Here is a 23761-nt window from a genome sequence, read left to right as displayed (position 1 = left end):
TCTTGTACTCAAAAACATCAAAGGAGATTAACATAAAATTAAATTTATTTTTAGATTAACTAATCTGATTATTAATTTTCATTTGATTGCCATCTCAAAAACCCGCTCTTGGAGTTCTATATATCACAGATATAACCTATAAATCGACTTTAAAATAATCGAAGAATTACTTTTTGTCCGAAAAATTCGAAAAGCCGATGTGGACTTTTTGTCCTATTAAGTCGATAAGACTGATTAATTAAAAGTCGAAAAAAGTAAAAAATAATTTAAATTAGGTTAAATAATTTTTACTTAATAAAAAAAAATTTTAAAATATACCAAAAATTCACACGTTTTTGCTTCAAGTAATAGAAAAAATATTTTTTCGCATTTTTTAATATAATAGTAAAGCTGATATATTTTCATTCGAAATGAAATTTTCTACCAAAGAATATAAAGAAATTGGCGCTTGTCAGTTGGTATCTAAAGGAGTTGTCATTCGGTACCTAACTCTTAGAATTGGTAGATTTTTTGTATAAGTATTGTTGCTCCAACCACTTTCACCACAGATTCCAAACCTACATAGTTGCATAAAAAAGTTCTTAAAAATTTTAGGAAAATATAAAACATTTAAATTTATACTTTCACAGATTTTTTAGTATTTTTAAACATTTAAAAAATACATCGTTCAATTTATTTATTCCCATATTTGGAAAATATTATGTTTATTTTAAATTTGTACTAAAATTTACAACTTCTAACAACTTTTTCTAGTTTTATTTAAATCAAAAATTAATTATCAAAAAATTAAAACAAATATATTTCTCGCTTACGAAAAATAAAACTATTTCGGGCTATTTAACGGTGTATAAATGGGCAAAAAAATTAAAAAATGAGTTGTGTGTAAGAAAATGTGTAAGAAGTGAAATTATCTTCATATTTTCGGGAAAAAGTTTTGAAGTATTGTGAGAGAGTAGGACTTTCACCAGTGTGTTAAATATGTTATTGTTGTAAAACAATGTCATAGTCCAACTTCTTATTATTCTTCGTTTTCTACCTATAAAATTTTTAAATTTACTTTTACGACTTTCTGTTACAAAGTTGAAAAGTCGATTTTTCGTAAATTACAAAAAGTCGATTTTTCAAAAATACAACAAAAATACAACAAGACTTAGGAAAACTTTCAATGAGAAACTTTTTCTTAATTCTGCTTTAAAGTTGCCTTAATGTCCACACAGAGGAAATTTTGTTTCTGCAACAACGTATTAATTGCATTGATTTCTGATAAAAATATCAAAACAAAACAAGTTTCCGAGTACAAGAAACTCCGTACCGCGAGTTTGCCAAACTTGAACTAGTATGGTGAATCAATGGGCTGTACAAAATATCCACGATAAGGTCGAAGTGCATTGTGTCCCTAACGTTTAAGGTACGTTGAAACTTATCAATTAATTATTTTACGAAAATTACGTGACCACTATATTTTGTAAATATTTTTTTGGTCTTATATGACTTTTAATTTTAAATGCAAAAACTATCGAAACAAATAATAAAGACGCTCGAAAGTGATAATTTCAAAATATATTATGCTTAGGTGAATAAATCTATATTTATAGGAAATCAAAATGTACATTTTTTTAGGAAATCAAAATGTACATTAAAAATAATCAACACTGATCAATGCTTAAAGTTTTTTTATTGGAATAAAACTTGAAAACTTTTTTGAATCCCAAAAAACTTGCAATAAAGGTAAAACTTGGTATATGGTAACACTGACCGGCACAGGAAAAAAATTATCAGCTTTTCGCTCCCATACAACTGTATAAATGTACCTTGAAATTAATAATTAATTTTTCTGCAACATTTTTTGTCATTTAGACAGCTGTTTATACTTTAATTTTAAATATCCTCCTTTATTTTCTTTCTATTGCAAATTGTAAGGGAAAATGTAAAAATAATTTGTGAATCAATCAAACGGCATTTTCCATCTCTGGTTATTATGACACTTGTTTTAATTCAAATTCGTTAAATTACTTTGACAGTTGTTCTGAGCTTTTTTCGATAAAATTCCATCACTAATTTTTAGTACATTTGACAGATGTTGCTTTTTGTTCTATTAAAAAGTTTTAGCACGTCACTATTTGTAATTTTCAGTAAAAGTAATATTTTGTGCAAAAAATAAAGAAAGAAAAAAACAAATTACGCCTTTTGTTAAAAGTATTTTAATAATTTAATATGCGTACGGGTAATTAAATGAACATTATTCTAAAACAAATAATTTAAGTTGAAAATAATCGGCAAATAGATGAAAAAATATAATTTGTGATTAATGCAAAAAGTACTTTTCTTTGTTGCACCATGAAATCAAAATTTGTGTCTGTGTGTTTGCTACCATAATGCATTCGAATACTTGTATCCCAAAAAGAAAAAAGCAAACGTCATTTTGTGATTTAGTTTATCATTGTTTAGCAATCAATTCAATTAATTAGTTTAAAGTGCTTTTTTAAAAAATATAAACAATTGTGAATTTGTGGAAAATTAAGTTTTACTAAATAATGCGAGTGGAAATAGTACTTATGGTTATTTTTTCCACCCACATTTTCTTATAGATGTACAGTGAATGTCAGAGGCTGTGATTTAAAATCGTTATGGAAAAGTTTCCTTTAAAGGGGGTTAGAGAAATTGTGGCAGAGGGAAATAATTATTTAACGGCGTATCAGTCAGTATTGAAAAAGGTAAACAATTTACAATTTTAATTATTTTTCATTATTTCATGAGTAATTTAATTACACATTGTGACGTACAAGGTACTTATAATGAACACATTTCTATTTCTAAAAAAACTATAAACGCCTCCTGATTATGATATCTTGAAGGAAAAACCTAGTAAAATTCTAATTACTAATTTCTGACAACATCATCGATATACAATAAAATTGTTAATCTTATATTGGCGAGATATTACGTATAATTGTCTGATCTTAGCAAAAATGTATTATAATGTTTTTATGTCACATACTTGTTTATATAGAATCTATTATGAATCAAATTAGACAGGATTTAATAGAAAGATAATCTTCTACAATAAATAATTTCTTTTTTTAATGCAATTATATTTAATCGAAATAAATAGATAGCTTCTATTTTTCTAATCCTAATGAATTAAAATAAATAATATTACATATTTTAAAGCAGAGGTTCTCAGCTTCATTAACATTAATTTTTTATATAATTTTGGAATTCCATCTTTTTAAATTGTATGTCCTTAAAACTTTAAGGTCCTTTTACATGGGCATAAGAGCTGATTATGAAAAACTAAGTAAACAGAGCTAATACTAATGGTCCACAGTTTCCTGTACACATAGATTTTTTCATGTGTGTTGCTCCGTGTTATACTTATACCTCTAATCAAAGCTTATTTTTGTAACCCTATGCAACACTATTTTAGTTCATAGTGGGTTATCAGTATTTTTAACTTTAATTAATAGAAACTACTAACGAACATGACATCTTATAAAAGCTCCTTCGAAGGGGCGTAGAATAATATGTAATTCATGAGCATCCATTACGAAATTTTACGCTGTTCCTAATAAAATACAATGTATTTTAATTTTTGGTTTTTATTTTTTTTTTTATTTTTTTATTCAAAAAATAATCATTATTTTTTTGCATACAAAATAATGACTATTTCTTGAGTTAATTGTATTTTTTTAAGTCAAACGCAAAATCGGACAAACAATCTATGGTCAGATTTTCCGATGATTTTGCATCTTTAACATTAAAAATGTATCCAGTTCTACACTATTGTGTATTTCATGGTGTATATATGAAGATATTTCCAGCGGCGCTCCAGGAGGAGGAAATATGAAATCTGTAACAAATATGGGAAAGCAACTTCGTGGGCAACTGACTGCGTCCATGACATAATTAGAAGGAATAGCAATGAAACCATTTTGAAAATAAAAACGTTAAGGTCAAGGAAAAAAGTAGAGCACGTACATTACTAGAAGTGATACAAATTTAATTAGCATTTATAATTGTCGAAAAATACATATATTTTAAAAGAATTCTGAAAAAAATTTTCGAAGATTCGAGTACAGTTTCGAAAGCTTTTAAAACCAGTTTCTGTAGACCAAATTGGCAGAAATTTAGCAGTCATAAGTGCATCTGATGACAATACAATAATATGTTCAATTATTCGAAATTAAGTTCGAAAATACGAAGTTATGTTCGCAAATTTTTTTATGTTTTTAAATTAATCTCTGTGTCATAAAAACTAAGAAAAAAAATAAAAAATTCGAACTCGTGTTCATGTTCTTCTTCAGTTAAATCTAGTTCTTCTAGTCCGAATGGTCTGAAATTAGGCATGCATGATTTCACCTAATGACAATACAATATAATGTCGGATATTCGAAATTAATTTCGAAGTTCGAATTAATGTTCGAAAATTTTTTAAATCTGCTAAAATAAACTCAAAATCATGGGGCTTTACAAATCGTTCCCACGACAATTGGATCTTCGCTCCGGAACGACCCGAGTCATACTCGGCCAAAGATTGTCAACCCAGCGACAGCTGTATCAACCGAAAGTTTTTCCCCAGTGGTTATAGTATATCTCCCAATATTATCTCGATTGAAATGAACGATTCTCATTATAATTGGAAAAAATTACAAAAACAAGTACAAATTAAAGTTCCAATGAATAAAAATTGGATTCAGTTCCTAATATTGAGTTACAGAATATAGAAGTGTGTAGTTTTTAAATAATGGAAGATTTCTTTCAATTGCCGTTTCAAAAAAAAAATCGTATTAATTAAATTTGAGGTAGAAATTTGTAACTCCCGACTTTTAGGGTATATTAAAAATTCAAAATATTGTAGGGTGATCTACTCAATTAGATCTACAAACCACACTTGGTCACATGTTAGTTTAAATTTTTCTGTCACACAGTGTTATTTTGTCAGACTGTGCTCGACGTGATCATTGTTGTATTTATTAGCTCAATAAGAGATTTGTTATCTACACACATTTACGCTCACAACCATACTTTTAGCTAAATAGTTAAATTAATCAACTGTTTAAATAACAAAAGAAAATATCTTTATCTTGCTTCAGTGCACAGCTTAACTTTGTTTATCTATTATTATTTAAAATGTTTATATTTCTAGTCTAACGGTCATACATCTGGCAACGAAACAGACTACCAAGATCATCCTTTAGCGGCCCCATCTTCGTCGAGCAGAACTGCAGCAACAACAACTTTAACAACACCAGACGATGATGAAATGATCGATATAACGCCACACTCAAGTCCTGGAGAAGGTTCACATCATTTTAATACATATAGTCGCGGTAGTACAGCAGATAATTCTGATATGGAGAGAGAACGAGGAGATTATAACAGTCATCATCATCCACATCATTCTAACAGTAGTCAACAGCATCAACGCATACATCAACATGTGCCAACTCACAGCGCTTTTGGAGATTCAATGGATGGTAAGAGAGAAAGATACAAACATACAGAATATTTTTTAAAAAGAACTTGTATTTGTAATTAAATGTGTCGGTTTTATATGTCTGTTATTTAATTGTAAATGCGTTCAATTAACTTTCTACATTCTAAAAAATAATATCTTGTGGATATATGTATATTGGTTTATAATGTTACCTTAATTATAATGTTATCTGTATTTCGATACCGGTCTAATTTCATAATTGCTTTTATTAAATTTCGTTTATTTTGTTTAAAATTGTAATTTGCACTATGTTGATAAAATAGATAAATAAAAAATGCGTTGACAATTTAAATTTCATAAAATATCCACAGAAAATAATTGGTGTGATTCATTGTTAGTGAATACACAAGATATCTTTATAAGAATTATGTTTTATTATTTTTTTCAACATTTTCATATGCCTCTCATACAATTTAATGACTTACCTTTAAACTCTTACCTATCATCAATTGAAATCTGAAAATATTAAACACAAAACCTGGTAAAAAATTTGTACTCCAAATAAATAATTTCTATAATTTTTGCTAAATTAATTAGAAATGTATTAGGTATCCATAATAATCATTATATTATTTTATTTATTTTTAATTAATTTACAAAACTATTAGGTCAAAATTTAAAAAAAATGCCGAAGTATCCCCAATATTTCCCAGGAAAAATTGTTTTATTTACACAAATTGTTCCATAAGGCATTATTTAAGCCTGTTTTCATTCCAATTTGGAGTTAATTAAAAAAAATTAATACACCCGGTATGTTTGGTTCTTCAAGAATCTAAAGTTGTTCCATTTGCGACTATTCTAGAAATAATTAAATTAGAATTGTAACTCCTGTTGAAATATTAATTTTTAATTAATGGCAAAGAAATTTAAAGAACCGACATAACAGAATAACTAGTCCCTAGTTTAATTACAATAAAAATTTTGAACATCTGTTTTTTAAATACATAACTTCAACATTTTCTCATTTATATGTTATTGGATGTTATTTTAGGCGGATTGTCGTTCTATGGATCTTCAGGTACGTCATTCAAATTCATTTGAAAAAGACTCAAAATTAAATAATAATTATTCATTCTCTAAAATATTTAATTGCATTCTTAATTATAAAATATTACAGAACCAAATGATGACATACCAGGAATAGGGCAATATGAAGATTTTCACACGATAGATTGGCAGCGTGATATCGCAAGGGATCGTATGCGTCATAGATACATTGTAAAGAAACGCCAAGATTCTCTGTGGGATTTAGTCAAGGGTGCGCATGATGCTTGGTCGGGTTGGTTGTGTGTTTTGTTGGTTGGTATAGCGGCGGGTTGTGTAGCTGGTATGGTCGATATCGGAGCAAGTTGGATGTCCGATTTGAAACATGGCATATGTCCACAAGCTTTCTGGTTCAATCGAGAGCAATGTTGTTGGCCTACAAAACAATCAGTTTTCGAAGAGGGCAATTGTTCAACGGTAAAATTAACTTTGACATTTGCTTTGGAGTAGTATGATTTTGATTTATGTTTACTTTTAATATCTTTAGTGGAAAACATGGCCAGAAGTGTTTGGCCTAAGCCGAGAAGGCACAGGAGCTTATATTATCTCGTACATTTGGTTTATACTTTGGGCGTTATTGTTTGCTGCACTCAGTGCATCATTGGTGCGTATGTTCGCACCGTATGCATGTGGTTCTGGTATTCCAGAAATCAAAACAATTCTCTCGGGTTTCATTATACGAGGCTATTTGGGTAAATGGACGTTGCTAATCAAATCAGTAGGTTTGATGCTCTCTGTTTCGGCGGGTTTAACATTGGGCAAGGAAGGTCCTATGGTTCATATAGCAAGTTGTATTGGCAATATTTTCTCACATCTATTTCCAAAATATGGTCGTAATGAAGCTAAGAAACGTGAAATATTGTCAGCAGCAGCGGCAGCTGGTGTGTCCGTAGCTTTTGGGGCACCAATCGGTGGCGTTTTGTTCTCATTGGAGGAGGTTTCATACTATTTTCCACTGAAGACATTGTGGCGTTCATTTTTTTGCGCTCTGATAGCTGCTTTCGTTCTTCGTTCTCTCACGCCATTTGGCAATGAACATTCAGTGCTTTTCTTTGTCGAATACAATCAGCCTTGGATATTCTTCGAATTGATTCCATTTGTCTTTTTGGGTATAATGGGGGTAAGTCAATAGAAAGTTTAAATGTACCGAGTACATAAGTGTATTAATATGGAGAATTAATTATTTATTACAGGGCATAATTGGAACGTTATTTATTAAAGCGAATTTGTGGTGGTGTCGCTTTAGAAAATTCAGCAAATTAGGTCAATACCCTGTAACAGAAGTTTTGGTTGTTACTTTAATAACTGGAATAATTTGCTACCCCAACCCATTTACACGCATGAATATGAATGAGTTGATCTATTTGTTGTTTAGTCAATGTTCACCAGGAGACGTTTCGAATCCATTATGGTATAACAAGTCTTTATTGTTTTTTATTATTTTCTCAAATTACATTTCACTTCTAGTGATTATACGCGCATGAATATAACAAATGCATCATCCTCAATAGAAGTAACACAACTGGGGCCTGGGGTGTACCGAGCTATTGGTTTATTGGTTCTGGCCTTTTTCTTAAAATTGGCTTTGACTGTATTTACCTTTGGTATGAAAGTTCCAGCCGGCCTGTTTATACCATCTCTGTTATTGGGAGCAATTATGGGAAGAATTGTGGGTATTGGTATGTAATTTGCTAAATGTTATTTTGTTTTTATTACTTAAATAAACCATACTTCGTTTTTTAGCCGTTGAACAATTCGCTTATAGTTATCCAAATGTTTGGTTCTTTACTGGGGAATGTGTAACGGGAAACAATCTCATAACGCCTGGTCTGTATGCTATGGTTGGAGCGGCAGCTTGTTTAGGAGGTGTAACACGGATGACAGTGTCTCTTGTGGTAATAATGTTTGAATTGACAGGTGGAGTTGGCTATATTGTACCATTGATGGCAGCTGCTATGGCTTCTAAATGGGTTGGTGATGCTCTAGGCAGACAGGTATATAATAATAAAATTTTACTCTTTTCAGTCCATTTTATTAATTAGTAAATTTATTTCTATTTTTAGGGTATTTATGATGCACATATTGCATTAAATGGTTATCCTTTCCTTGACAGTAAGGAAGAATTTGCACATACAACTCTAGCCGCAGATGTTATGCAACCGAAGTAATTATATTATATCTTTTTTGTTATTTTTATTTACATAAGTTTGAGAATTAAAATCGTTAGACGTTTTTTTAAAACTTTCTAATACAATTTTTTGTTCACTTTCAGACGCAATGAAACATTGAATGTTATAACACAAGATTCCATGACGGTGGATGATATAGAAACATTGCTCAAAGAAACAGAACATAATGGTTATCCTGTAGTTGTTTCTAGAGAGAATCAATATCTCGTTGGCTTCGTATTACGCAGAGATTTAAATTTGGCTTTAGGTAAGTTGACCCTCCAGTTTGTGAAGAAAAATCTAAAAAAAACTATAAATTTTTTGCAGGTAATGCAAAACGTTTTATTGAAGGCATAAATGGCCAATCCATAGTATTATTTACATCAACTGCACCTGTGCAAAATCTAGGGCCTCCACCGCTTAAGCTGAAAAAGATATTGGACATGGCTCCCATTACTGTAACAGATCAAACGCCTATGGAAACTGTTGTCGATATGTTCCGTAAATTAGGTTTGAGACAAACTCTTGTAACTCATAATGGGTAAGTTGCTTTGTTTTTCTATTAACATCAGCATATGTGTAAACAATATTACTTAACATTTGTACAGGCGTTTGTTGGGCGTCATAACAAAGAAGGATGTACTGAGGCATGTCAAACAGATGGATAACGAAGATCCCAACACAGTTTTATTCAACTAAATGAAATCTTATTGTAAACCAATTTAAACCCAAAACGGATGTGGTTTATTAAAAATGAAAAAGAATTTCTAGATTTAATATCATAATGTAAAATCGCCCTCTTCGGTTTATCATCAAGAAAAACATAACAAAACGAAAATATCAATCATATCGTTATGAAAACAAATTTTAATGCTCCAAGATGGTACGATTGCTGTACATTATTGACAAATTGATTGAATTGATGGTTGCAAACTGAGCTTAGTTTCATCGGTACATAAATAATTGTTTGATTTTTATTTCTTTCTTTTTTTATTTTGCATAAAATTGTGGTTTATACAAAATGTTATACACTTTAGTAATTTATGTAATTAGTATATATTTAATTGTATTAATATTAATATAAATGATAACGAAAATGAGTATGATGATGATGATTATAAGAAAATGATGTATAGAGAGAAAAGTAGAAAATTCCAATCCAAATTATATTCACATTAAAATATTTTACATTAAAAAAACATCACTGTATATTTATTATAAATTTAATTTTCTAAATGATGACTTTGTTCATTTTAACATTTTAGTTTTGTTCTTATGCGATAAAATTTAAACATTAAGGCTGCTTTTTTAAAACGAACGAAATACTGGACAAGAAATGTTGTTATACTTTTCGTAAGTGTTATTAAAGTTGGCCCTTAATACTAGTAAAATGCCTAATAATACAATCTACAAAAACCTATTTATATTTTATATCTAAATATTTGTGTAAAACATAATAAGAAATTAGATAAAAATATTTGGTACGTAAATTTAGGTACTTTTGTCAATTCATGTCCAAGATTTAGATTATTAGGTGTTATACTATTATTATACAAACATACTAAATATACATACATATATACCCTTAACCAATAAAATATTTATTTTAAAACCAAACGTCGAATGATCTGATGATTGATTTATTGAATGATAATTGTGTGTGTATTCCATAGTAAATTATACTTTTATATGTTACTTATTATTTCTTTTTTTTGTATGTCTTAATAACAAGAATAAAATAAATAAAAAGTATATTATATATATCATATATGTACCAAAGACTCAGCTTTTTGAAAGGCGACTTTATAAGGTAAAGTTACGAGCACATCTGGTTCCTTCTAAATTTTCACGCTAAACTTTCAGATTTTCTAGGATTTAAAATGAAAAATTGTAATCATAATTATTTTTTAATCAAAAGATTTTCAATGGTTAGAGTTTATATTTTTAAAACTTCAACTACAAAACTAAATCGTTTCCGTACTCAAATTATCAATATGTTTTCTTGTTTTTGTAATTAATTCTGACAAAAACCTGTAAAACTTCAGTTTTCTACTGAAAATATTTGAAACTCATTTTCGTATAGTCCAGTTATTAGCCAACATCTGAAATAAAAAATAGCATAAAATAATTAATATTCCGATTTTTTTACTAATCGCTTTCTTACCCATTGTCACTTGACTTGATAAAATTGCCTTTGCCTTTTAATGCTCCCTTCACAGTATTTTGTAAACCATTAAATAAACTAAAAAATTGTTTTCAAAAATGTATAATCAGTAAGTTTTTTTCTTATACTCATAAAAATTCACCTATAACACTCCAGAGAACCATCTTCGCCAGGAGAATAAATGAAACTTCCGTCGCGTGAACAAGCTATGGTACTTGTAAATGGTAAAGGTATTTGTGTAACTGTTGTTTCAGTATCCTTTCGAATATAAAATGTAGTAAGTTAAGAAAAAAATTATGAATATTTTAAAAATTACAAACGTAAGTTTCTATTGAGCTGTGTGGCAATACTGCAAAGTTTAAACTAGCACTCAAAAGCAAAAAAAAAGATTAACATTCAATTCATTTTTAGATCATTTAGGGCCAATCTTTAGGTGAAAGATTAGCGATTAAATTAAAATTAATCCTCGAAAGTTGTCTTTGAGTACTCAATTAGTTAATTTTGTTTGCAAGTTTAAGCGCCCAATGGAGGTGGTTTAACTTAAGCATGAAATGCAAAAGTTTAAACAGCTGATGCAAAAAAAATAATACAATTTTTATAAATATAAACATTAAAATGTTCTATTTATTGATTAGTATAAATTATGGACACTTCAAAATACATTTTTTGGTTTTTAATTTAAATTTTCATTAATTTTCATATTAAATTTACAATTGTCTTCTTCTTTTTGATAACAAACAGTGACATTTTCTGTTGTTTTGTATGACAACACTGCGAAGTTTAATCTTGTACTCAAAAACATCAAAGGAGATTAACATGAGATTAAACTTATGATTAGATTAACTAATCTGATTATTAATTGGCATTTGATTGCCAACTCAAAAACCCGCTCTTAATATTCAAGTAAAAAATCCGAATTCATTGACCCAAAAGAAATTTTGTAAGATTAATTTTAATTTAGTCACTCATCGCTAACCTGTAACTGTCACTTAATGTTAAGTTAAACTTGCAGTTCGATTGAACGCGAAGTTTCCAGCCCAAAATAATATTCACAATAATAATAGTAACATTGAAAGGAATCAAAAACTTTTTCTTGTTTTGATGGCTAATTTTACTTTTTAGCACAATTTTTAACTGTTCTTTAGTTTATCTGGCCAATAACATTAAGTTAAACCTAGATTATTAACAAAATAAATAATAATTGAAAAACATAAATAAAGAAAGTATACAAACTTTACCCAATAATGCTATGTATGATGTTTATTTATACTTACATCTTTCACATTCCGTAAATCGTGAAAATAAACTTGACCACTTAAGTCACAACTTATCACAATTATATGTCCATTAATGTGGGATTTTAAAAGTGTTGATGTCATAAATAAATGCTTTTTTAGAGACACAATTTCCAAATGACGTTTTATAGTGGACAAACTCGAACACGTACAATAGAACACGGAACCATCTTTGGTCCCAACCACAAAATTATTTAAACTTAGAGCAAGTAATGTACATATTTCGGTCGACGCATTTGCAGGTGCCTTGACTAAATATCTAAATAAAAGAATTATATTAACTTAATATAATTTGATATTAACATACATATAAGTTGCATAAATTTGAGCAACACTGTTTTTTAAATAGAAACAGAAAATATCACAATTTTTTGTTAAAATAATGGATGATTTACAGAAAATATTTATATATAACTTGGAAATGTAAATTAGGCCCATCCAAACAAAATCGATATTTGAATGTAATGTACATGTGTGTCTACTTACTCTGCCTCCTTAATTATTTCTTTACCAAGATGCCACTGTACAACATATCCATTTGAATGAGCTGTTAATAAGGTATTTTCGCTGATCCAGTCTAATGCTACTGCGAAACCATAGAGTAAAGTCGTATGGTACATTTCATTGATATCAATATTATTTCTATTGTTGGGGTGATTTTGATAATGTTGCTCATATCGCCAGATATAAATGTCACCGTCGAAAGAGGAACCGGCAAAAATATTTTTATTGAAGGGATTTGTACACAAACTTTTTAGACAGGATTTAATCGGGATACTTTTAACTTCATTGTACGTCACAAAGTTAGCGTTTGGAACTCGTTTAGGTACAAAAAGCTTTAAATATTGATCAACATGTTCACACCAGTCATCATGAGGTGCAACTGTTGTGACAACCAGGACAGGGGCATTGTTAGTATATACTGACAACCAAATAGCAAGGCCTTGAGAATTTTGCAGTGTTGGCAATGAGATTTTTTGGTATGGTTGTATTTCTATGTCATGTGAGGATAAATCATTTGTTTGGGATTCCAGTGCGGGTGTACAACCCTTAAGCAATTCCTTCTCAACATTTGGATAGATTTTTTGTAACCAATTAGCTAATTTTCTTTCATCTACACTTTTAGCTAATGCTTGGTACGTTTCTGTTTGCGTTTCTTGTGAACATTTTGTTTGAGTTTCTACGGACGCATCAATTTTTGGTGGCAATGGATCTGTAGCTGTACTGCTATCGATTAGTTTGAATTGCCTATCTGTGCTATGTGAAGCTTTAAATTCTACAACCGGCGAAGTATAGTCTGATAATTCATCCATATTATTTTATAGAATTGAACAAACTATTTTATACTTTTTTATCGCAATGAAAATCCATATATATTCGCTGTTGCTATAGAAACACATACATTCATATGCACTATATAAAGCAAAAACTTTTCAACCCCTTAAAAATAACGAACTTATTTTAAATTTTAGTAACCACAAAAAGGCAATCCTTTATTTAAAATACCGACTTTTATGAATAAACTGATATTATTCATAATAGTATATTCTAGTTTGAAACTTTGCAAAATCAGTCTAACAGAAAAATTGGTTGGATACCAAATATGTATAACCAATATTTTTTGGACCCAAATATACATACATATATATGAAAATGCTAACCTTACTCAGCAAATAAATGTTGAAGTTGTTCAAGAAGAAGAAATATGGCTGAGTGCTTAACGGATTTAAAAATATATTGGGTATTTTTATACTGAATGAATTTTAATTTAATTCGAAATAAGTTATAAATGTTTTATTTTGCCTTCACTTATGACAATTTTATTAGAATTTAGGCATGTATTTAAAAGACATTAAATTGAATACGTTCTAAAGAAATCATGAGATATCCCTTCTTTTTGAACAACTTCAATAATAACCAGGGAAACCAAATATCTCCTCTAAAAAGTGTTTTATGCTCATTAAAGATACAGTAAATAATGAAAAATATGCTCTTAAAATTTATAAAATAAGCGCTAAACATAAAAGTTTTAATGATTTTTTAATATTGAAAAGCTCAAAAAGGATAAAAATTGTGTACTGAATTAAACAATATTTTATGTGTCATTATGTAAACTAAACTTTTAAAAAATTGACCCCCCTTTTTTTAATGTCTAATTGATAGTTTTAATACAAAAGGTATTTTAACCGGCAGTTAAACGATAACTGGAAGTTTTTTGTTATACATAGTTTAACCCCATGATACAACCATTTCCAGGTAGAATCAGTAGAGAGTGTTGTCAATTTTCTACCTTCTGAACTGAAAAGAGAAAAATATCCAACTAAAAAACCACGATTCTTGAACGGCACACGGTAATCAGCATTCCACACTTTGTGTCCTGTTTTCGATTTTTATTGGCGTTGCAATCTTTTTTATTCAAATTATTTAAATTAACTTTCTTCAGAGAAAAAATTTTCAATAATTTATATTTGATGTTTTATTTTATATTTTTTAATTTTCTTTATGGTGACAATTAAAGGCATGTAAAATTGAGAACGTACTTTTCTACTGATTCTACCTTATTATAGTTATATTATGTTATTAACCAAAAACTGACTATTCTATGCCGAAAACATAGCACTCGTAAAAATATATGTATGCATTACAAAATTTGTCTGAATTTCAAAAATTAACAAAACTTAATTTATCAAAAATGAATGTTTTAAATAAATTTAATAAATTCTCAAAAATTTTCCTGGGTAAGTATGTGCGAAGAGATTTTTAAACATGTCTATATTTAATTGTTTCTATTCCAATTAATAGCCTTGCGAAATGTTGCAAATCAGAATACTACGTGTTTTCCCCAAGTAAGCTCTATAAATTGTTGTCACTTTTACCACAAATTTTCGGCTGTTTACTCGAAGAAAGAAGATGGTAAACATAATTCAATATTGGTGTACTTATCATTTATTCTAAAACTTTTCACGATCTGTTAATGTTTAATTAATTTATAGATACTACTACTGATGTAGATTATTGTGAACCTGAACAAATTTGTGAAAATGAAGCGCCGAAACCTTCAAAGACCGATAAAATAGGTAGCACCACCACAGCAGTTGATAAAACTCTTTCTAAAGTTGGGCGTATACATGCTGTTATTGGCCCCGTTGTTGATGTAATTTTTGACGATGAAAATATACCAGACATTATGAATGCCATGGAGGTTTCAGACTATAAAGCCGGCCCAAGATTAGTTTTAGAGGTTTGCTATTGAAATATATATTTGCGATAAAAAGCTTATACAAAAATTTCAAATTAAATTTTTTTTCATATTAACAATTAAACCATAATCTGAATTCTTTACCTTTTATAATTAATACTCCATTAGGTGTTTCATCATTTGAGCAATAATACTGTGCGTTCAGTTGCTATGGATAGTACCGAAGGTTTACAAAGGGGTCAAAAAGTTACCGACACTGGACATCCTATACGTGTCCCCGTTGGGCGAGCCACTCTTGGCCGTATTATTAATGTTGTTGGTGATCCCATAGATGAACGAGGTCCAATTAATTCTGAATTTCATTCGTTTATTCATGCTGATGCTCCTGCAATGACTGAATTAAATGTAAATCCTGTTTTACTGGAAACAGGCATTAAGGTAATATTTTCCATACTTTACATTTCAATAATAATGATATATGTATGTATGTACATTATCTCTGTATATAACTCCTGGAGAGAGATGGATAGATAAGCAAAAAATATGTATGTATGTATCATTTTATATTGGACAATTGTTGCAAGTTGAAGTGTTAGTTAGGGAACACTTTCTCTAACCTAACAATAAGCTTTTCTATTAAATTTTTACTAATTCGTTATTAGTTTTTGATCAGACCTATTAATTAAGGAATAATGCAATTAATGTTTTTAGGTGATCGATTTATTGGCACCGTATGTTAAAGGCGGTAAAATAGGTCTATTTGGCGGGGCTGGAGTAGGAAAAACGGTTTTGATTATGGAATTAATTAACAATATAGCTAAAGCACATGGCGGATATTCTGTATTTGTGGGTGCGGGAGAACGTACTCGCGAAGGCAATGATTTGTATATGGAAATGATTGAGTCCAAAGTTATTTCATTAGAGGATGACAAATCAAAAGTTGCTTTAGTCTATGGTCAAATGAATGAACCACCTGGTGCTAGATCACGCGTAGTTCTGACAGGTCTTACTATTGCCGAATATTTTCGAGATATGGAAGGACAAGATGTTTTGTTATTTATTGATAATATTTTTCGTTTTACTCAAGCCGGCTCAGAAGTATCGGCGTTATTGGGTCGCATACCATCGGCCGTGGGATATCAACCCACATTGGGAACTGATATGGGTAGGAATATCGTTTCTTACTTAGAGGTATACATTTTAAAATATTTCTATAAAGGAACTATGCAAGAACGAATCACAAGTACTAAAAACGGCTCAATCACCTCAGTGCAGGCTGTTTATGTCCCAGCTGACGATCTAACAGATCCGGCTCCAGCTGCAACATTTTCTCACTTAGATGCAACCACAGTATTGTCTAGACCAATAGCAGAATTGGGCATATACCCTGCAGTAGATCCTCTAGATTCGTCATCTCGTATTATGGATCCTATGATTGTAGGCGAAGAACATTATAATGTTGCACGCTCCGTCCAAAAAACATTACAAAACTACAAATCTTTACAGGTAAATCACAAATTCGTTGTAATAGTCAAATGTATTTATGTATCGAATGTATTATCAAATATATAGGATATCATAGCCATTTTAGGCATGGATGAACTTTCGGAAGAAGACAAACTCACTGTCGCCCGAGCCCGTAAAATGCAACGTTTTCTATCACAACCTTTTCAAGTGGCTGAAGTTTTTACGGGACATGCTGGCAAAATGGTCCCGGTAAGTAAAACCATTGAAGGATTTAAACGGTTATTAAATGGTGATATGGACGACATGCCAGAAATAGCCTTTTATATGGTAGGAGATATTGATGAAGCAATTTCTAAGGCTAAAGATTTAGCTGCAAAATTAAAAATTTAAGTTTTATTAAATTAATTATCATTGGTTTTTATATATCGTCACCTTAAACGCAAAAAGGAGTAACAACACTTCAAAATTTTACAGGAAAGATAAAAAACTAAATAAAATGAAATCTGTTGTCGTTACAAAAAATTAAATTGTCTTACATGTATTATATTCTAACATTAATAAACAAGTTTGAATATATGTAAGTGTGCCGCCAGACACTGTCTATAATGTTGCTTTTTGGGACTATCTGGCTTGTGGAAATGACTAATTTGTTGTTACGCACTTTCATGTAAATAAAGTCGGTGGCTTTGACAATAAAGTTCCAAACATTTGCGGTAACATGTATTTTGAAAAATAATTTTTTTTTGCTGTTACCCCATTTTGCATGTCAGGTGACGATGTGTATGTTGTGTGTTAATTTTATTTAATTTTTGCTTCATTATTTAATGTCTAACTTTTAAAAGCATTGACTTGTTTTTTTCGCATTATTTTAGTATTGCAAATAATAAACGTTTGTTAAATTTTTGTATATCCGCTTTTTACTTAATTAGATTAACACCATCTGTTGTTTAACGCTATTATGATTCTATTTTATGCAGTATTACCAGATGTAGGGCAGAATTTAGGACTACAATTATTATTTTGGGTCAGATTTCGTGTTAAGGAATTACAATTTGTTGATTTTTATTAAACTTTTCTTTGTTTTTGATAAGTAAGATAAAAGTTTCTTATATTGTTAATGTATTAATATTTCGGAATTCCACAGGGTGTATACATGATGTGACCAGATGATTTTTGAATAAAAGCATAATTAACAAGTAAGAGTGCTATATTCGGCTGTGCCGAATCTTATAGGTATACCCTTCACCACAGTGTATTTGAAAAAATTCAATTCTATAAAATTTTAAATTTATTTCATTTTCCCGTTTAAATCATTATTATGGCAATAGCAAAACGAACAACAACAAAGCTAAACGAAATAAACACTCAAAAAACAAAATACACAAGGCAGTAAAACCAACAGACATCCAAACATACGAAACGAAATACACAAAAAACAAAAACAAAATACACAACGCAATGAAACCAACAGACATCAAACATATGAAACTGTACACCAACAAACAAAAACAATATACACAAGGCAATGAAACACACAGCCATCCAAACATACAAAATTGAATACACCAAGAAACAAAAACAATACACACAAGGTAATGAAACACACAGCCACCCAAACATACGAAACTGAATACACCAAGAAACAAAAACAATATACACATGCCAATGAAACACACAGTGTTGTTGTTGTTGCTTATTAATCAAAGTATGAAAAAAATTTTATTTTTTTTTTTTGAAATTTTCAGAGGTTGTCTCGGATTTTTGCTTATATTTCCGTCATTTTTGGACCGATTTTGCTGATTTTAAATAGCGATCTTCTCGAAAGCATGTCTAACAGAATTATTGAAGACTCGGATCTCGCCGATATCTGGGGTCCTCTAAAAACAGATTTCAACAGACAGACATGGCTTAATCGACTCCGCTATCTATAAGGATCCAGAATATATATACTTTATAGGGTCGGAAAATTATATTATAGAAATTACAAACGGAATGACAAACTTATATATACCCTTCTCACGAAGGTGAAGGGTATAAAAAAGGAGGATTTTGAAAATTGTCATATAAAAAATCGGTATTTTACAAAACTTAATGAACGAAGTAACACTGCTTTATTTATATCTTAAATTAAAGCTTAATTTCTCGAGTTTATAAAAAACCGACTTTGAGAAACCGGATTTACAGTTAACCAAAAATGGGCTATTTCAATAAAACCGGTTTGTCGGTTAACCGAAATATATCGTCATATGAAATCCAAAAAGCCTTAAGTTACCAAAAAATCAAAATCGACTTTTTGATTGATTATGATGCACCGTATCAATATACAGTGTCTCTCATAAGTATTCGAATTTAATATATTATGAAAACAGACATCATTTTATAATAGATTTTGTGGGAAAAATAAATAAATAAATTTATTATGTTGTCCAGACAGTCCTTAAATTTTATACCACATTTTAAAAATTAAAAAAAAAATAATTTACTTAAACTAATTTAACTTTTTTTAAAAAAAGTGCAAAAAATAGCTTCACAAAAGTATTCGAATTTTTTGTATAAATCATATTTAGATTAGCATTATGAAGTAAAAATAAATAATTAAAATGAAATTAGTGTTTTGTATAGTAGCCTTTATTTTTAAAAACAACTTCCTAGAGTCGTGGGACCGTTTCTACCAATTTATGGAATAGTTCTGGCGTTATTATGTCCCATTCTTCATGCAAAGCAACCGTATGGTGGTTTTAGAGGATAATGAGTGATTTAAAAATTGTTCTTGTAAATATAACCACAAATTTTCAATGGAGTTTAAGTCCAGACATTAACTCCATTGAAAATTTGATGAAAGAAGATACTTAGTGTTGTAAATGATCAACATTTTCACGTACCAGGTCGTGTATTTTGGATCGTTTTTCTGTTGAAAAATAAATTGAATGGGTTGTAGTCCCATTTTGGTGGTACTAGCATGCAAATTCTGCTCTAAAATTGACAAGTGGACCTTCTAGTCTATAATTACAATAATAATTTTTTGCAGCCCAACACCGTGGACGGACACAGAACCTCAAAATATGGCAGATAAACTTGGGTCCTTTACAGTTCGTTTTAAGTTAGATAATTCCAAGGCATCTCCAAGCTTTCGCCATATCATTTGACGACCATCTGAGCCAAAAATATTATATTTGTTCTAATCGTCGAAGATAAACTCCTTCCAGAATCCAATATTCTTACTTATGAGCCTATTTGCGGACACTTAACATCGATTAACTTCGATATGAGCGATTTCCACCTTGGTACTTGACCATGCAAATTATTGCTCCCTAGTACTTTGCGCACAATTTCGACATTAATTTTTATTCACAGGACTGTCCTGAGTTCGTTGTTAATTTTTGGAGCTGATAGATGAAGGTTCCTTCGGTATTTCCTCAGTATTTCTCTGTCGTCCTGTATTGACAGCAGTTTTGGATGACTTGATAATGGTAAATACTCGATGGAATTATTTGTTCCATGCGTCTAAAGACAAAATATATTGTCGATGGGAATCTATCAAACATTCCCTATATGTATTTAATTGATCGGCCTTGATTATACAGATATAAATTAATTTTTTAATTTGAATTGATCAACTCTTTTTCTTTGAACATTTTAAGCGCTTACACAGGAAGGATTTACAACATAATTATGCAAATTTCCAAAAAATATAATGTTAAATATTCCATATAACCACTACCTGCATAATGGGTTAATTAATGGGCAATAAAACACGTGTTCAAGGATTCTAAAAAAGTTCTTAGAAAAAATTCGAATATTTTTGCGCAGTACCTGAAATGACCCTTTTTGGGTTTTTTCCATTTTCTTGGAAACCATTAATGAGTTTTTATTACTTCTTTCTTGTATTTCGTAAAAATATTATAAATTAATAAAAGTCCATTAAAAAATTTTAAATACCATTATTATTTTTAAAGTAGCATCATAAAATAACACAGTATTTCATAAAAAATAATAAATTCGAATATTTATGTGAGACACTGTACATGTTCCTGCTAAATTTTACACTCCAATTAAAATAAACGTCCCTATCAAAGAAATTCTAAAGGTTTTGTTCTAGAATGTTATTAGTTGGCATCAAATGAAACAAAAATGACACTTTTGGCGAATCCATGTAATTTAGAGATTATTTTATCAGTTTTAGAATTTTTTCAAAGAAAAATTCCAATTTCCTAAAATCTTTATGAAAACAAAGAAGCCTTATGCCTTCCATGTTTCGGCCTATTTGACCAACAAAAACCGATTTGAATTTAGTTGAAAATGTTAAAACTTACTATTTTTTAATGTAACTTAGGCCCTTTTGGGTTTCAGAAAAAACAAATTCTCAAGGGCATATCTCCGTAAGTAAAACAAAAACCGCAAATTTTTCTTCAAATAATAATTTGTCAATAAGAAATAAGCTTAACTTGAGAAAATGTTGAACATTTTTGGTTTATTTATCATTTTAGACAATTTTTTGCTTCTCCTGAAAAATTTGTTCAATGTGACTTAGGACTTTTTGGATTTCATATGACGATATGGACATTTTTAAAATATGCTACTATTTTGTAGAAAAAGGACTTTTTGCGAAAGATTCAGAATTAATAAATTATTTGCACTTTTCATCGTATGTAGATTTATAATAAGAAAGAAAATAAAATATAGAATTTATCATAGGAAGAATTGGAATATACAATTCAATCTGTATCAGTAAAATGCATATGTCCAGGATTAATTATAAATAGTTAAAATTACATTTTTTAATAATTTCCTGATTTCAATGTTTTAATTTTCTCTAATATAACATTTTATTATAAACTATTTTATATCTGCATTTAATACACATAAAATATTTTTAACATTTGTGCAACAAGTTTGACCCATATTCATAAACACGAACGGAAAATGATATCGTCACTTGAAATGCAAAAAGGCATAACAACCAAAAAATTTAAAATCGACTTTTTGATTGAAAATGGTCCACTGCATAAAAATACATGCTGTTGCAAATTCTAGAACCCTATTGTCAAAAATACCGTCTTTATTGAAATTAAATTCAAAAGGGCTTAATAACAAATTAGTCATTTCCACAAGTAAGAAAGTCCAAAAAAGCAACATCATAGACATTGTCTGGCGGTACAGTTGTATTCAAACGTGTTTATTGATGTTGGGATACAATACTTGTATGGGCAGTGTCACACGTTCAATATATATCGTGATATTTGCTGTATTGTGATATGTAGCATGTAATCACAGGGTATACAGAGGCGTCACGAGCAAAAAACTATTTCCCTCTCTTTCGCACAAAACGAATTCAATAATTTTTATACCCTACACCACTTTAGTGGGGAGGGTATATTGGATTTGTGCTGATGTTTGTAACATACAAAAATATTCATCCTAGACCCACCTTAAAGTATACCAATCGGCTTAGAATCGTTTTTCTGAGTCGATTAAGCTATGTCCGTCCGTCCGTCTGGCTGGCTGTCCATGTAAACCTTGTGCGCAAGGTACAGGTCGCAATTTTCAAGATAATTGGATGAAATTTGGCACGCACGTTTTATTTGACCCAAGGACGAAGCCTATTGAAAATGGTTAAAATCGGTCCATTATTTCACCTAGCCCCCATACAACAGAACCCCCCGAAAAGGGCTTCTGAGCTCATAATTATGTTAAATATACAGATATATCGATAAAATACGGCACAACTAAGTTTTATAGAAGTCTTGATGACCCTGCCAAATTTCATAAAGATCGGGCCACATCGGGCTCCCATACAAAGTCCCCTTCAGAAAGTTACTTGAATGTCCCAAATTAACTTATAAACACAAATATCGCGATGAAATTCAGCACAATAAAATATTATGTCAATATAAATATATTCACAAAATTTTATCGGGCTTGGTCCATATTTGCCCCTAGCCCCCATATAAAGCCTCTTTCAGAAAATTAGTTTTTCATCCATAAATTGCTTAAATGTATCGGAACAAGGGAATATTGAAGATAAATGCTTTATTATGAAAAATAAATCACATTTAATATTCATAACTGGTGTAGGGTATCATATGGTCGGCCACGCCCGACTATAATTTCTTACTTGTTTTTAGCTGTATTTTATATACCTCTTGTCACCAAACAATTTCAAAATCAAACAAAAGCTGATTTTAGACTTTTTTAAATGTCAAAAGTGACACTTTGTGATGTAATATTGACGGATCGTGTTCCATATCACAGAAAACCCCAATTTTCTGAAATCCAAAATTCATATCAATATTTATAATGAATCACGTGATAAACATTGTATTTATAAAAAAATCTTATTTTGCTTTTAATGCACTCAATAGTTAAAGCACACTTTAGCATTAAAAACCATTAATAAAATTGTGATATTCATAAACAAATAATAAACGTATATTAACTATTGTGCTGATTTATGTTTAAGTTGGCAGCACTGTACAATATGGCTGTCATTTTATGTGTTAGTGTTGCGTACAATTAGGATAAAATATTCGTTGATTCGGTTTTCTTAATTTCATATTTTTGTTTATAATAGATTTTTGACAATAAAAATAAACTTTTAAGAAAAATAAATATATATATGGCTTTAATAAATGTCTATTTAGTTCAGATGTATAAATATAACATATAATTTCTAATTATTATTAAAAGTATCCGAATAACGGATATTTTGCGACAAAATATACATCACTATGAAACATTTTCTTATTTTTACTTATTTTCCTTGTAATTTTTGATAAATTTTTGCAAATATTGATAAATTTCTTTGATATTTGACTAATTTTAATGCCGGCGAATATATTTTGCATTAGTATAACACTAATCAATATAATTTACATGGTTAATTACTTTATGGCATTATATTTAACCAACAAACTTTGAAAAAGCCAA

At 29.7% G+C, this 23761-nt stretch overlaps 3 protein-coding genes across 7 annotated transcripts; 2 read left to right on the top strand and 1 right to left on the bottom strand.

The window, feature by feature from the left end:
• Positions 1-2070: 2070 nt before the first annotated feature.
• On the top strand, positions 2071-10477 carry LOC119600287 (H(+)/Cl(-) exchange transporter 5). 4 transcript variants are annotated; one of them, XM_037950475.1, is made up of 13 exons: positions 2071-2224; positions 2589-2714; positions 5147-5477; positions 6489-6515; positions 6615-6958; positions 7029-7661; positions 7735-7952; positions 8009-8220; positions 8285-8535; positions 8605-8705; positions 8814-8977; positions 9037-9250; positions 9318-10477. In XM_037950475.1, exons 2-13 carry the CDS (start codon positions 2628-2630, stop codon positions 9406-9408), a joined length of 2673 nt encoding a protein of 890 aa, XP_037806403.1. In that variant the 5' UTR covers positions 2071-2224; positions 2589-2627; the 3' UTR covers positions 9409-10477. The 4 variants fall into 4 exon arrangements, with proteins under 4 accessions (XP_037806403.1, XP_037806555.1, XP_037806627.1 ...); XM_037950627.1 differs by lacking the exon at positions 6489-6515 and having other exon boundaries at positions 9318-9908; XM_037950699.1 differs by lacking the exon at positions 2589-2714 and having other exon boundaries at positions 2073-2224.
• Positions 10478-10580: 103 nt separating this feature from the next.
• Positions 10581-13649, bottom strand: LOC119600516. Its single transcript, XM_037950818.1, has 5 exons — positions 12655-13649; positions 12148-12427; positions 11016-11131; positions 10874-10951; positions 10581-10811 (listed from the first exon to the last, which is right to left on the bottom strand). Exons 1-5 carry the CDS (start codon positions 13479-13481, stop codon positions 10751-10753), a joined length of 1362 nt encoding a protein of 453 aa, XP_037806746.1. The 5' UTR covers positions 13482-13649; the 3' UTR covers positions 10581-10750.
• A 1005-nt stretch (positions 13650-14654) lies between these two features.
• LOC119609984 (ATP synthase subunit beta, mitochondrial) lies at positions 14655-17741 on the top strand. 2 transcript variants are annotated; one of them, XM_037965158.1, is made up of 7 exons: positions 14655-14906; positions 14971-15081; positions 15162-15409; positions 15536-15805; positions 16079-16532; positions 16587-16873; positions 16940-17741. In XM_037965158.1, exons 1-7 carry the CDS (start codon positions 14801-14803, stop codon positions 17222-17224), a joined length of 1761 nt encoding a protein of 586 aa, XP_037821086.1. In that variant the 5' UTR covers positions 14655-14800; the 3' UTR covers positions 17225-17741. The 2 variants fall into 2 exon arrangements, with proteins under 2 accessions (XP_037821086.1, XP_037821009.1); XM_037965081.1 differs by having other exon boundaries at positions 16079-16873.
• Positions 17742-23761: the final 6020 nt, after the last annotated feature.

This window comes from Lucilia sericata, unplaced genomic scaffold (genome assembly GCF_015586225.1).
Source record: "Lucilia sericata isolate MDLA Ls3-8-SP2 unplaced genomic scaffold, ASM1558622v1 Contig000000F_arrow, whole genome shotgun sequence".
Taxonomy (NCBI): domain Eukaryota; kingdom Metazoa; phylum Arthropoda; class Insecta; order Diptera; family Calliphoridae; genus Lucilia; species Lucilia sericata.
The sequence above is the reverse complement of the archived record's forward strand: the minus strand, read 5'-3'. Positions and strand labels throughout refer to the sequence as shown.